This window comes from Gaeumannomyces tritici, assembly GCF_000145635.1.
Source record: "Gaeumannomyces tritici R3-111a-1 unplaced genomic scaffold supercont2.9, whole genome shotgun sequence".
Lineage (NCBI taxonomy): Eukaryota > Fungi > Ascomycota > Sordariomycetes > Magnaporthales > Magnaporthaceae > Gaeumannomyces > Gaeumannomyces tritici.
The window spans coordinates 13,744-25,467 of NW_008804553.1; the positions used below are offsets into that span (position 1 = coordinate 13,744).

The 11,724-nt window shown below is 57.9% G+C and overlaps 7 protein-coding genes across 7 annotated transcripts in view; 6 read left to right on the forward strand and 1 right to left on the reverse strand.

Moving 5' to 3' along the window:
• On the reverse strand, positions 1 to 1,280 carry GGTG_12504 (hypothetical protein). Its single transcript, XM_009230404.1, has 3 exons — positions 1,086 to 1,280; positions 494 to 1,027; positions 1 to 437 (listed from the first exon to the last, which is right to left on the reverse strand). The coding sequence occupies exons 2-3, from the start codon at positions 918 to 920 to the stop codon at positions 25 to 27; spliced, it is 840 nt and encodes a 279-aa protein (XP_009228668.1). The 5' UTR covers positions 921 to 1,027; positions 1,086 to 1,280; the 3' UTR covers positions 1 to 24.
• Positions 1,281 to 2,324: 1,044 nt separating this feature from the next.
• Positions 2,325 to 3,515, forward strand: GGTG_12505 (hypothetical protein; the record flags this gene model as incomplete). The annotated part of the gene is made up of 1 exon (XM_009230405.1): positions 2,325 to 3,515. The coding sequence occupies one exon, from the start codon at positions 2,325 to 2,327 to the stop codon at positions 3,513 to 3,515; it is 1,191 nt and encodes a 396-aa protein (XP_009228669.1).
• A 309-nt stretch (positions 3,516 to 3,824) lies between these two features.
• GGTG_12506 (hypothetical protein) lies at positions 3,825 to 5,763 on the forward strand (the record flags this gene model as incomplete). Its single annotated transcript, XM_009230406.1, has 3 exons — positions 3,825 to 4,514; positions 4,947 to 5,428; positions 5,550 to 5,763. The coding sequence occupies 3 exons, from the start codon at positions 3,825 to 3,827 to the stop codon at positions 5,761 to 5,763; spliced, it is 1,386 nt and encodes a 461-aa protein (XP_009228670.1).
• Positions 5,764 to 6,728: 965 nt separating this feature from the next.
• On the forward strand, positions 6,729 to 7,195 carry GGTG_12507 (hypothetical protein; the record flags this gene model as incomplete). The annotated part of the gene is made up of 2 exons (XM_009230407.1): positions 6,729 to 6,745; positions 6,794 to 7,195. The coding sequence occupies 2 exons, from the start codon at positions 6,729 to 6,731 to the stop codon at positions 7,143 to 7,145; spliced, it is 369 nt and encodes a 122-aa protein (XP_009228671.1). The 3' UTR covers positions 7,146 to 7,195.
• A 370-nt stretch (positions 7,196 to 7,565) lies between these two features.
• On the forward strand, positions 7,566 to 9,207 carry GGTG_12508 (hypothetical protein; the record flags this gene model as incomplete). Its single annotated transcript, XM_009230408.1, has 4 exons — positions 7,566 to 8,220; positions 8,281 to 8,314; positions 8,367 to 8,639; positions 8,717 to 9,207. Exons 2-4 carry the CDS (start codon positions 8,308 to 8,310, stop codon positions 9,205 to 9,207), a joined length of 771 nt encoding a protein of 256 aa, XP_009228672.1. The 5' UTR covers positions 7,566 to 8,220; positions 8,281 to 8,307.
• A 206-nt stretch (positions 9,208 to 9,413) lies between these two features.
• On the forward strand, positions 9,414 to 10,388 carry GGTG_12509 (hypothetical protein). Its single transcript, XM_009230409.1, has one exon. The coding sequence runs from the start codon at positions 9,599 to 9,601 to the stop codon at positions 9,890 to 9,892; it is 294 nt and encodes a 97-aa protein (XP_009228673.1). The 5' UTR covers positions 9,414 to 9,598; the 3' UTR covers positions 9,893 to 10,388.
• A 512-nt stretch (positions 10,389 to 10,900) lies between these two features.
• The window catches only part of GGTG_12510 (hypothetical protein), a gene marked incomplete at both ends in the record, with an annotated part of 1,939 nt that continues 1,115 nt past the window's right edge, over positions 10,901 to 11,724 (forward strand). The window contains one exon of the mRNA XM_009230410.1: positions 10,901 to 11,298. Coding sequence (XP_009228674.1) covers positions 10,901 to 11,298 — 398 coding nt within the window. The remainder of the gene's footprint in view (positions 11,299 to 11,724) is intronic.

Consider the following 11,724-nt stretch of genomic DNA (forward strand, 5'->3'; position numbering starts at 1 on the left):
CTGACTAGGTTCTGCCCCAGTTTTTCAGCGTCGTATAGTCGGCGGGCGGTGGTTAGGGAGCGGGCGGCGTTGCCTTCCGACGGCGGACGGATAGGCTGGCTTTGTTGGAAGTGCGTTAGGTTGTACCGCACTCGTCGTTCCGTTGGCACCGTTTGCCAACAAGGTGGTTGAGGGTGAAGACGGGTGGTTGTTGACGCTGTCAGCTTGCGCAGTAGGATCGTTGCCCGTCGCCGCTGATGACGCTGTCTCTGCACTTGCGGGCTGCAGTGGCAAGGGGAGAGGATCTGTATCGGCAGTGCGAAAACTGCGGCCAGAGTTTGTGTCCTTGGCCGTAGATGACACTGGCAGCAAGGCATCGGGGTTGGTGCCGAAGGGTTGAGGCTCGTTGGCCAAGGGATTGGTTCGCGTGGAGCGGCGCAAAGGCGCAGATTTTTGGTCTGTAGGGTGGTTAGCATTTATTTGACCACCTGCTAGTGTTGTTAATGCGACTTACAAGTGCTGACTGTGAATTGTTGCTGTTGTTTGAGTTCCTTGTTTTCGGCAAGCAGCTGATGGAACTTGGCCCGCAGCTCAGCGGTTTCACGCATGAGGGCTTCGACCTTTTGCGCCTCTTCCTTGCGCGCCTCCTCCTCTTTGCGCGCCTTCTCAGCCTGCGCCTGGATCGAATCTGGGTTGGGTGGCTGCTGACCCCATTCCTTCCAAAGCTCGCCGACGATTTGCCGGTCGAGACTGTGGATGAGCCTCTTTAGCAGCGCCTCCGGCGGTTCATCCTTCGGGGGAACGGGGCCAGCGCCGGGCCCGGCGTTGTCGGTGCGTTTGAGGGGTTTCGCGGCTGAACGAACATCAGCGGGGAGACGATCAAGATATTTGCGAGGAATGCGGACGGTGCAGTATTCATCGTCGTCGGACTCGGCGGGCATGACGTCGGTGGCAGGTTGACTGATGTTAGGTTATCCTGTCGTTTCATGATTTGGTGGTTGGCAGGATGATGCGCGTGTGGGGGTGTGTTTGGGAGTTGCGTGAGGCGCTAAGCCACGTTAGTCGAAGATCGCGTAAGCCACAAATCCCTTGCGCCACCCACGAACCTGGTTATTTTACCATCCTGTTCCCTGCCAGAAGGAGAAAGAGAAAAAAACCGAAAGTTAGCGCACGCAAGTTTTGGCTCGCGCGGCACTCATCAACACTCCTCAACGCGATCAGCGGGTCCAACTCGCGAGGCAGGAACCATAGGTGCAACGAACCTGGTTGTGAACCTGGTTGCGTTGGCTGTGGCCTAATTGAATAGGACGATGGTTGGCGGGGGATGGATGGTGAAGCCAATTTCACAGGGTGTTCCGGGTCTCGTAGCCCACATGTTACAGCCAAGTGTGGAGAGTATGAGTCAGCAGGGAGAGGGCCCGCTATTTTCTACCTTCAACGATCGCCCTCGCGTTGGCCTGGAGGGCCTGACTGGAGCCAATTCATTGCACTTTTGACCCTCCATTCGGCACCATCGTTTTATGGCGATCCAGGCAGGGACTGCACCAGAGTTCTAGCCTCTGCCCAAACCTGCATTTAACGATCAATTGAAGCCGAGATATCGCTTTGTCTCGTGACTTTTGCAGTTCAATCTTTTGCGCGTTAACTTGTCGCTTTGTGCGCGCCCCGAAGCTCGACTTGATCCCGATTGAGACCTGCATTGGCACAGCTGCCCACCTCGCGATAACCTCAATTCGATCGACCTACCAACTTCGCTCTTTGGCCACCCCACGCTCTCTTTTCTTTTCAGTGTTTCGCTGGACATCAAACCCTCGTCACCATTAAACCTTATATCGCCCAAATCCCAGCACATCCGAGGATCAATCACACCGTCACTCTTTCCCCTGATCGGAATCAGATGTCCACCCCGAGTTGAGCGGGAAGGAGCTTTAAAATTTGTCGAGAATTGTTGATGACCCGCCTGTGGGGGATTCCTAGTCTTTGTGGTCTCTGGACCGTCTTTCCATCTCTCACTTCCCACGACACGATCCAGCACCACCCAGAACCATCCACGACCGGCACCTCTCCGGTCATTCGAGCCTTTCCCATCGCGGGGATTGATTGAGCCAGCCCACTGGGGCAGCTCTGTTATTGTTCTACTGCATCTCACCATTCGGTTCACTCATCTCCTTCGTTTCCTTTTGTCGCGGTTTCCGATCGTGGTTATTCCAATCCTTCGGTCATTAACAACATTCGGCTGAGCGTCCGTCGGCCTAAGTTAATCCCATTTCACTTTTCATTCCGATCCCTCTGGCTGCCGGCAATTTGCTGGCCAGCAGTTCCCATTCTACTTTTAGAGTCGGCCTATGTCTGCCCTTATTGACGACGCAAATCACTCTGCATCCCACCGCTTCTTTTCGCAATTTCGGGATCCCAAGCCCCCAGTGCCCTCCGAGGATTCTTCCACATTCGGCTCACCTCCGTTCCCCCCAGACTTTGGTCGCTCTTCTCCGGTCCCGTCCGAAAACCTGGAGACAATTCTTGCCGCTGAAGTCTCCCTTCCTCCGTCAGTCGAGTCGGACAACAGGGAAGACTTAGGCTCTGAAAATCCTTCAGTTGTCCTCCCGGATCCCGACATCCACGGGTCGGAGCAAGTCGTTACATCCAGCGCCTCCGATTCGGCACCTCAGGAACTAGCCTCCTCCCCATTCTGGGAAACGCTCGCGCTCATCATCCACCTCGCCGAGCGTGCCCTCCAGGAAGGAGAGGAGTGTGACACACCCAAGACACCCATCGCTCCCAACCCAAGAGTCACCATGTCGTTAAATGTCTACACATTCTCGGGGGCTCCCCTCGAGCTGGCACAAGATTACCTGGAGCACATCGAGGCCGAGGTCACCTGTCTCGGCCTTGAGGGCCGCGCCTCAGGAATTAAATCCATGGCTGAATTTAAGGCGGGTCTGAGAGGAGACGCAAGGGAATGGTACGGCATGCAGACCACTCTCGCCCAGAAGAGGAATTGGACTCTCCTCCGCACAGCCTTCGAGAATCGTTTCCCCGACGAGGAGAATGACGACCGGTTCGACGCGGAAACCAAGGCTCAAGTCTCTAAATCCTCCAGACTTCCCGGAAAGGCTCTCACCACATACCTCACCCGAGCCAAGCACCTCAACAGTCGGGTCAAGGACACAGTCACTCGACACATCCTTATGGAGAGGATGATCACCCAGATGGTGGACGGAGAGTCGGGAGCAGACATACAGAAGCAGATTTACAATCACCTCCTCCTGAAGGATAAGGCCACCTGGGACCGCATTCTCCTTCTCGACGGGATGACCTTCGAGGAACTCAGACAAGTCGCTATGCACTATGTCATCACTCCGGGAAAGGCAGCTCGGATAAGGGAGGAAACCTCCCGCCCGGTTCCATCCGATCCCACAAAAAGACTCGCCATCACCATAGAACAGATGGTGTCATTAATGGAGGCCATGATAAGGGGAGTCAAAACTCAAGCTCCAGCTCCTTTTCCTCCACCCGAACATGCTGCTCCCCGATAGGAGTATAGAGGAGGAGCAAGAAACCCATACCGGTCTTCTCTCGTTTGCTGGAACTGTGAGGCCCCGGGTTATCACCTGGACGAGTGTTCTCAGCCCCGGGATCAGCATAAGATCAATGTGGCAGCAGCTGCTCAGAGAGCCAGGCGAGAAGCTCGGGAGGCTGCCACACCCGCTACGGGAGCCAATGCTGAGCCTGTCACCATGATGCAATTTATGGTTCCCCGGGTCCTGTCACACAACTCCTTATCCCCTTAACATCCTCCACCGTCCATCCCAAGTCCATCAGTGGACCCTAACGAGACACTGGCGATGTTTGAGGCGTGTGCAGTCAAACGAGCCAACAACCAAGACTTTCGGGTTAACCCCATCGCCCGCCCAAAGGGCACTGGCTCGTCCACCAACTGGAAGCCTGAGAATCTCCTCCCCTCAGCTCGGCGTCAGCATCCTCCCCCTCAGGAGCCTCAGGCCCCCGCTCACACCCAGCGAGCATATGACCCAGCCGCCCCCATCGTCATGGAAATTGAGGAAGAGGTTGTGTCTCCCACTGTCAACTCAGCGCCCGCCCCAACACCCCGGCCTCCTTGTCCCACGGTCGAAGATAAGGATGAGGCCACCTGGGAGGACGCCCCCACTCAGGACCTCACACGGCAGGTCCGAGCCCTCATTACGGCCCTTAATAAAGCGGACATAGCAAAGCTCCCTCATGTCATTAGGGCAGCTTCGGCTGTTAAAGCTCGCAAAACGCGTCGACGACGCGTTCCCATCGCTGGGGCCGAGCAGGAGGACGTCGTCGATGTTGCCCAGCTCCTCCGACAAGCCAATGTCGAAATCAGTCTTCTCTCTATGTTGAACATGTCCCCTCAGATGAGGGAGGAGGTCCGCGGTCTCCTGAAGCCGGCATCCAAGTCCTCTCCGGCTGCTCAGCCCCAGGCGGTCGCCCTCACGGCCGCCGGCTGCCGATTCGTCGGAGTCACTCGCTCGGCAAGGGAAGTTGGGGAAGTCTACCTTATGGGGGATGAGGTGCATTTCGCCACGCTGTTGGGATTTCGAGCATATTGCTCGAAATGATGAGCTATATTAGTCAAAGCCTATTTACTCTTATGAGATCGCATTCCCTACCTACACTATCACCTCTCCCCAGTCCAACAATATCACACGGCAGTGGTCTAAACAGCGATATCCAGACTAATCCTTTTCGGATTTGGCCGCGGTGCTGACCGTGGACAAGGACGACTCAGATCTGGACTGGGCATGTCTGAAAGACAAAGACGACGAGGACGTGGGTGGTTTTAACCAGTGGTGGGGGGACTCAACTCAGCTCGACATACCTCCCCCATTCCGTCACATCTCGTCAACACAGCGGATGGGATCGGCCTGAAACCCTCTCTCGTCGTCGTCAGGCCTGATTTGGTGCGAAAATTTAATTTAAAGGGGGACCCCTTTGAAATCCGTAGGCGCCCGCAAAATCGGGATTTGGGCACTGCTCCGCAACATATTATCGACATTTGGTTTGCTGAGCAGCAGATTCAAATCAGCGCCATGGCAGACACGCCGGCCAGGGTCGCGATGGTCAAACGATTGTGCTTCACCTACAAAGAAGTCTTCGTCAAAACACTTGAGGAAATCTGCGTCACAGACCTCATCCAGCATGATATTCATCTGGTCCCAGATGCACGTCCTGTTCGGCTCTCCCAGAAACGCTACACCCCCGACCAAGTCAACTTCTCCCAACAAGTCTTCCCCCAGATAGCTATGGCGGACCTCATCTTCCCTTGGGATGGATCCTGGGGAGCGAACACACTCTTCCCCTTGAAACCACCCAACCCAGATGGTTCGGTCAAGCTGGACGAGGACGGCAAACCAGCCAGAAGAATCGTCCACGACTTCCGCCCCATCAATTCCGTAACGGATCCGTACAATACCCAGTCCACCCTACTCTACCCTCTCTTTACTAGCGAGGCTCTCCTTTCATTAAAGCCTACACGCGAATCATTAATCAGCTCGCGCACTCGGCCTCTCTCTCTCCACTACTAGTCTAGTCGCCCTGTCCTTCATTTTACCGCTCAGCTGGTCGCCTCGCGCGTGTGCTTCGGTCTACTTGGTGCAATCTCCATCTCCTATACAATACCGCCTCGCCATGCTGTCCACAAGACGTTTCAGAGCCTTGACTTCGGTCCATTTCCAGTTTGTCGCAGACGTCAAGGTCGCGGCGGCTTCATCATCACGATCCAAGGCTCCGTCCCTTTAGTCGCAGGTCTCGTGCGGCGTCGCGCTATCTAGGTTTGTCTTCCTCTTCCCTAACTCTCTTTTCCTTTTTTTTTGCTTAAAGCTAGCCTTTTGCACAAAAGCGAGCCATCGTTAGTTTTCCCATATGTGACGTGCTCATCTGCGTCGAGTCGGACGCCAACGCCTCCAGAATCCTCGCGCCGCTTGCGATAAAAAGCAGGCATCGGTCGTACGTTAATGGCATTATGCCGAGCAGCTCCCAGTGGTGCAAACCGGCGAGTCGTTGTTTTGGAAACCCATTCGGCGCATGCGGAGGAAATGGGAAAGAAAAGGAAGAAATTGTATCTAAGGGGGAGAACAAAAGGGGGAAAAAACATTCATTGACCCTGTTAAGCATAATCGATCTGGGCATTCGAACGAGGCGCCGATTACATGATGCCTTTCGGCAAGAGTAAGATAGCCGGCGCCGCATTATGTTCCCTTATTACACCGAGGTTCCTTTCGCCCATTTCGCGGACCTCGGAGATGTTGCCCTATGACCAGCTCGGCCCGTTAGGCCAGCTTTGCCCACCGAGATCCCACCGGGAGATTCGCCCGCGGGGAGGGGTAACATAGCGGCTCCCTTCACGGGGCCGTGATGCCAGCCGATATTAGCAATAACGAAGCCCATTTCGTGTATTTGTATACGATGACTAACATGGCGTCCACTTTTCTAGACCCATGGAGGACCGGTCGTAGCCCGGTGATGAAGTCCGTGGAGATTTCTTTCCCTGGGCTCGCTGATCGTATTCAGGGACGTCCTTCCCCACACCCTTCCAATGAAATTTGCGTGCGAGAGGCTCATAGGTCTTATTTGCACCGAAGTGGCCCGCGGACGGGTCGTTATGCTACAGCCGCAACAGCTCCTTTGTCACGCTAGATTGTTGGGGCACGCAAAGATAGGCCTGGAACCCTATTCTCAACCTCAGCTGCCTCAACCTGGCCAAGATGAGTGGCAGCACCTTGTGCGTGTCCGCACCGGGCCATCAGTGAGATCCGCCTGCCAACGTCAGCATCACGAGCGGCCCCGGGACAGGGGCCACCGCAGTTCCCGTCCCCGGCGGCACCACGGGCTGCTGTGCAAAATACCACCTCGTCCTGCCCGGCGAATACTGCAACCAGCTCCGCCTCAAGTACGGCATCTCCCTGCCCGACTTTGTGACGCTCAACCCGGCCATCAAAGAGAACTGCACCAACCTCTTCGCCCGGAAAGCTACTGCGTCCAGGCCGTCGGCGACATCAATACGTACTCGGGCCGCCCCGGGCACAGCTCCACAAGGCCAACAACAACAGCACTCGCGGGGCCAAGCACCGAATGGGAGTGGCCGGGCGTTCAGCACGGACCACAGTGACCCTTCTATATAACCCCTGCCTTCTTCATGGATCCCTTCAGCAGATTCTGCATGTCCTCGGTATTGGGCGAACCCCGACGCTGCACGTATTTTACCTACCTGATCCACGTCCCACCTACCACTGTCCGTCCTGTCCCCACATGTGGCTCTTTGGGCTCGCTGGTGCTCTTTGCCTGGTTGCCTTGTTTTGCCCCAATGCATAGGGCGTGCCATATGCGGCAAAGGGCGCGCTGCCCAACAGCACTCTTGTAACTCAGACCTACACCGCTGATCCTTCCCTCTTACAGCCACATAACGCTCGGATTCCACCAACCTTTGGCGACGCGACAGCATGTCGGTGTGGCCCGCGGAATCTCTCGACTGGGCAACGCGTACAGGGACTCCAAGGTGTGGATCGAGACTGCCCAGCGAGAGGGCACCCGCCTGCACCAGAGGACCGACAGGGGCGGCGAGGCAAAGGCCCCCAACTTTGTGCCCTACAGCTCACTGTAGGAGTACTGAGACAACGCCCGGGTCTCAGGCCTTTTCCGGGAGACGGGGGTCGGCATCCCCTCAGATATGGTGCGGGACAACCTACCCTGGACGCACTCGACGCTCGTCAAGATGTCCAACGATAGGCACTCGTACCCGTCGCTCATGGTGAGTCTGTTCTAGGACAGGGGGCTCAACAACGGCAAGCTGCCGCTCTCGCGCGACCAGTCAAAGGCCCTCTTCCACGACTACACCACGGCGGACAAGGCGGCGGGCTGGACGACAGCGTTACACACCGCCGCCGCGGCGTCGCCCACGGTGGGGTTGCCAACGCCTCCCGCAACCCAGGAACAAGACTCCGGTATCGCAGGGCTGCCCGCGGGAACACAGCATCGACCGAGGAGAAGATCAGAGTCCGATTCGGTCGCGCCGCACTGCTGCATCCTGGGCTGGAAGCGGCCGAACCAGCCCCGAGCCGAGCAGACCAGCCAAGCACCCCCTGTAACGGTGGAATACACCTGTAACAACTGGTGCAGCAAGAAGCTCCAAAACAAGTGCCGGCCAGTCATGGACAGTTCCTGGAGGAGGTTAAGCACGTGCTCGACGGACGAGATCAGGTAATAACCAGTCCCCCTCCCCTTCTGTGGTCTGTCCTGAATGCAACTAACCGAAAACAGATCCTCCTAATCAACGACTACTCGAATATGCTCTGTCACGCGAGAGACGTGCAAAAAGCGCTAAGCGCCATCATCACGGCGGCCAGGGCTATTAACCGCGACGGACTTGGTCCGGCTCCAACATTGGCACCAAGGCATGGCTCAAGCCGTCTCGGCCATACCGGAGGACGTGCTTGACAAGAAGCCGCAACTGCCAGGGTCGCCGCCGTTGCCGCACCTCAGCGGCGGTGGCGGCGTCGTCGTCCCCGGCGTAACGGGCCACCGACCGGGCCGGTTCCTGGCCAGGCTGCCCGGTTTGGGCGGCAGCAGCGGGACAAACGTCTACATCCTGACGGCTGGCGAGTGGGGCGGAGGCGGCGGTAAGACTCAGCTGCTGCAGTTGAGGGACAAGACCCTGGGGGTCGCCGACAAGATCAAGTCCTTTATACGCCCACAGCAAGAGGCCGCGGCCGCCAGAACAGTCACACCGTCATACAGATGGTCTCGTTTGGCCACTCCAAGGTCGGCCTCGAACGCCTGCAGCTGCTCGACGACGAGCTCTTGCCCCCCCCTCCGCAGTCGGTGGTGGTGGTGCGGGTCCGACTGGGACATTGTCGACACGAAGCCGCACACTCGGGGCGCTGGACAAGCAGGAGGACGCCAGGTCGGAGTGCGGCCGTTTGGCCCTGTCGGACGCAGAAGACCTGTTGTCTCAAGCGAAGCCTGAGGATTTGCCGGGAAAGAAAGATACCGAGCGACGCGGCGGCAAGACCGACCCCGCCGGAAGTCCCCGGAACCGTTGACCACGAACCAGGCCCGGAAGCCGGCAGTGGCCAACCTCAGGGCCCCGCCCCCGTAGCAGATCCCCGAGCAGCACTGGCTTTTCGAGACCGCCAATGGATACACGCACTGCTGGCCCAGTCCTTTCAGCAGGTTGCCTCGGAGTAATACTCTTGGCTGGAAGAGTTGAAGAGCTTGGATACCTCTCCTTAGAAATCGCCAACGAGCTGTTGCAAAGGGAAATCTACGGACCCTGGGTTTTTCGGCCTGTTTCACTCCCTCCTGGATCCTTACTTGTTCATGGTTATCACCAAGCCCCTTGCGTTCACAACCACGGCCAGGTCCAGTCTCCAACAGCACCACATACAGGAGAAGGAAAAGATAAAGTTTACTGGCAGAAGACCCGGGCGGCGATGGCCCAGCTTTCACTGCACGACAGAGCATTGAGTACCTGTGCGGGTTAGCAGGGGTGAGGCCGGCCGCAAATGGGAGAGCCGAGACCGAGCTGGGGCACGGGAGCTTCGATGAAGGCCCAAAGGCCGTCAACGAGCTCGACGACATGGAGTCCGACACCTGCGAGATACTGGAAAGCCCCGCGGATGCGGCTGGAATGCTCCAGAAACTCGGTGGATGCTGCGACTCCTTCACGTTTCTTTACTGGCGCCCCGAAGACGCCGAACTCTATCGAGTCTCGTTTCGGTCATCAGCCGGCTCCATCAGTGAGTGCCTCAAGTATTCGGCCGGCATCCTCGATCTCGTTTACGAGATGACGCCCTTTCTCAGTAACGAGGCGGCCTGCGAAGCCGGCCTCTCGATGACCCTTGGCCGTCCGGCCCGGCCGCGCGGTTCCTAGCCCCGTGTCTTCTTTCATCCGCCCAGGGACACTGCGGGCCAATACACCCCTTCTATCTCGACACGCCTCTGGATACCGTGCTGCTCACTAGAGCAAGTGGGCCAAGAGATGGTAATCCCCCCATTTTATTCACCCCATGTGGCTCTTTGGTGGAATCGACGTAGATTGGAGATATGGCGAGGGGGCCGTTATTCGCGTTTCATGTGGAGTGGGAGCGGGGGAAAACGACCACAGAGTTGTTACGGTGCAAGCCCACCCGCAGGCTGGATCTGGTTGCGTGCCCAGAGGATGCCTTGGACACATAGGGGCTAGGGGAAATCCTGATGCGAGGCCCTCAACAAGCGATGATCAGGCCCAGCTATTGCTACACTGGAGCGAAGGGCTGATCTTGACAAGCAGCGCCTGGACGCGGTTTGGCCGCAAGGAGAAGGCCAGGATCGGGGTGACGGTGAGGGAGAACACACTGGGGGAGAACACATTCTGCCGCGGGGGACCCAACCAAGCGGCTGCGCGAATCAGCCCCAAAGTTTGGGGAGCTCTGCCGATTCTGGCACCTGGGAGCGAACCGGGAACCAGATTACTCTTGGTCTCCAGGCCGTCTTGCTGGCGCAGCAGGCCCTGCCTCTTCCGCCTGATTGGTCGCCAGCTCACCTAGGTCTAGCCTCGCCCGCCAGCGCTAGCTACCGCCACTACGAGTACCAGACGACGAGCAGCGGCCTCGTCGTGCGGCACTTGGCGAAGGCTCATGGCCGCCGGCGGAACGACGGGGACAAGACTTGGTAGCGCAGAGAGATCATCCAGGGCTGTGCCTTTCCGCGCCCGGAGACGCCGTCCCGGGAGTATGTGTGATCCCGTTGTCGTGTGTCTGTTATTCGCTATACCTTGTAGGAAAGAGATTACTTCTTGCCGCCCGCCTCGCGCCGCTCGATGAAATGCACCGCTACCGACCCCCCCAGCGCTGCGCGCGACGCCTTCTGTGCCCACCAAACCACCCACTCGACTGCCAACATGGCCATGACCAATGCCCCTTCTCATTTGGTCTCCTCCTCCCCGTCCTCCTCCTCGTCCCTTTCCTCGTCGTCTCCTGTGGCCCTTCTCCGCTCGACCGGCACCGGCGCCCTGACCGTCGCGGCCAACCATTCGCGGTCGAACCCGTGCAAATACCGCGCCCAACCCCGTCCTCTTAACCCATTGGTTGGCAGACCACCGCGACTGCTCGTGGATCGACGCGGCCGTTTCCTTGCCCGCCTTTTAAACCGTGCACACGACGTCTTGATCGCCTCCTGCGTGTCGCAGCCGCTCCCACCGCCCGTGTTGACGCCTCCACTGCTGCCGGGTGTCTGCCCCTGCTGGTGCCATCTCGCGCGCGTCCCGGCAACGCTTCTGGATATGCTCCTTGCTCCGCCGTATGTACCCGCACTGTGTGCACTTTTTGCCGTCCGTCGCCACTGGAAAACCTGGAATGGCTGGGGCCACCCCGTCTGGGTGTAACGGATCTAGGCCTGCTAAATAGTCAAAGGCTGCAGTAGAATAGGCGGTAGAATTGAGTACCTAGAGTTAGATGTAAAAGGGAGGGCTTGGTGCGTTACACCCGACCCACGCGATCCAGGCGGTCAGGACCAACAGTAGGCTCGTTAGTCCCCTGCACCTCCAGTCGGGCCCAGGGGAGGTCCCGAGGATCCCCCCGCCCAAACCCGGCCTTACCCCTTTTCCGGCAACCCGCCGGCCGACGGCATCACTACCACCCGCAGCGCTTCACAACGCCCCGGCGCATATACTCTCTCTCTCTCTCTCTCTCTCTCTCTCTCTCTCTCTCTCTCTCTCTCTCTCTC

What these genes read in the sequence shown, in the direction of transcription:
- GGTG_12504 (XM_009230404.1), bottom strand. Translation starts at nt 920, where the DNA reads ATGCCCGCCGAGTCCGACGACGATGAATACTGCACCGTCCGCATTCCT. An exon ending in ACAATTCACAGTCAGCACTT is followed by an intron (nt 438 to 493) that starts GTAAGTCGCATT and finishes ACCACCCTACAG; the next exon opens with ACCAAAAATCTGCGCCTTTG.
- GGTG_12509 (XM_009230409.1), top strand. Translation starts at nt 9,599, where the DNA reads ATGGAGTCCGACACCTGCGAGATACTGGAAAGCCCCGCGGATGCGGCT.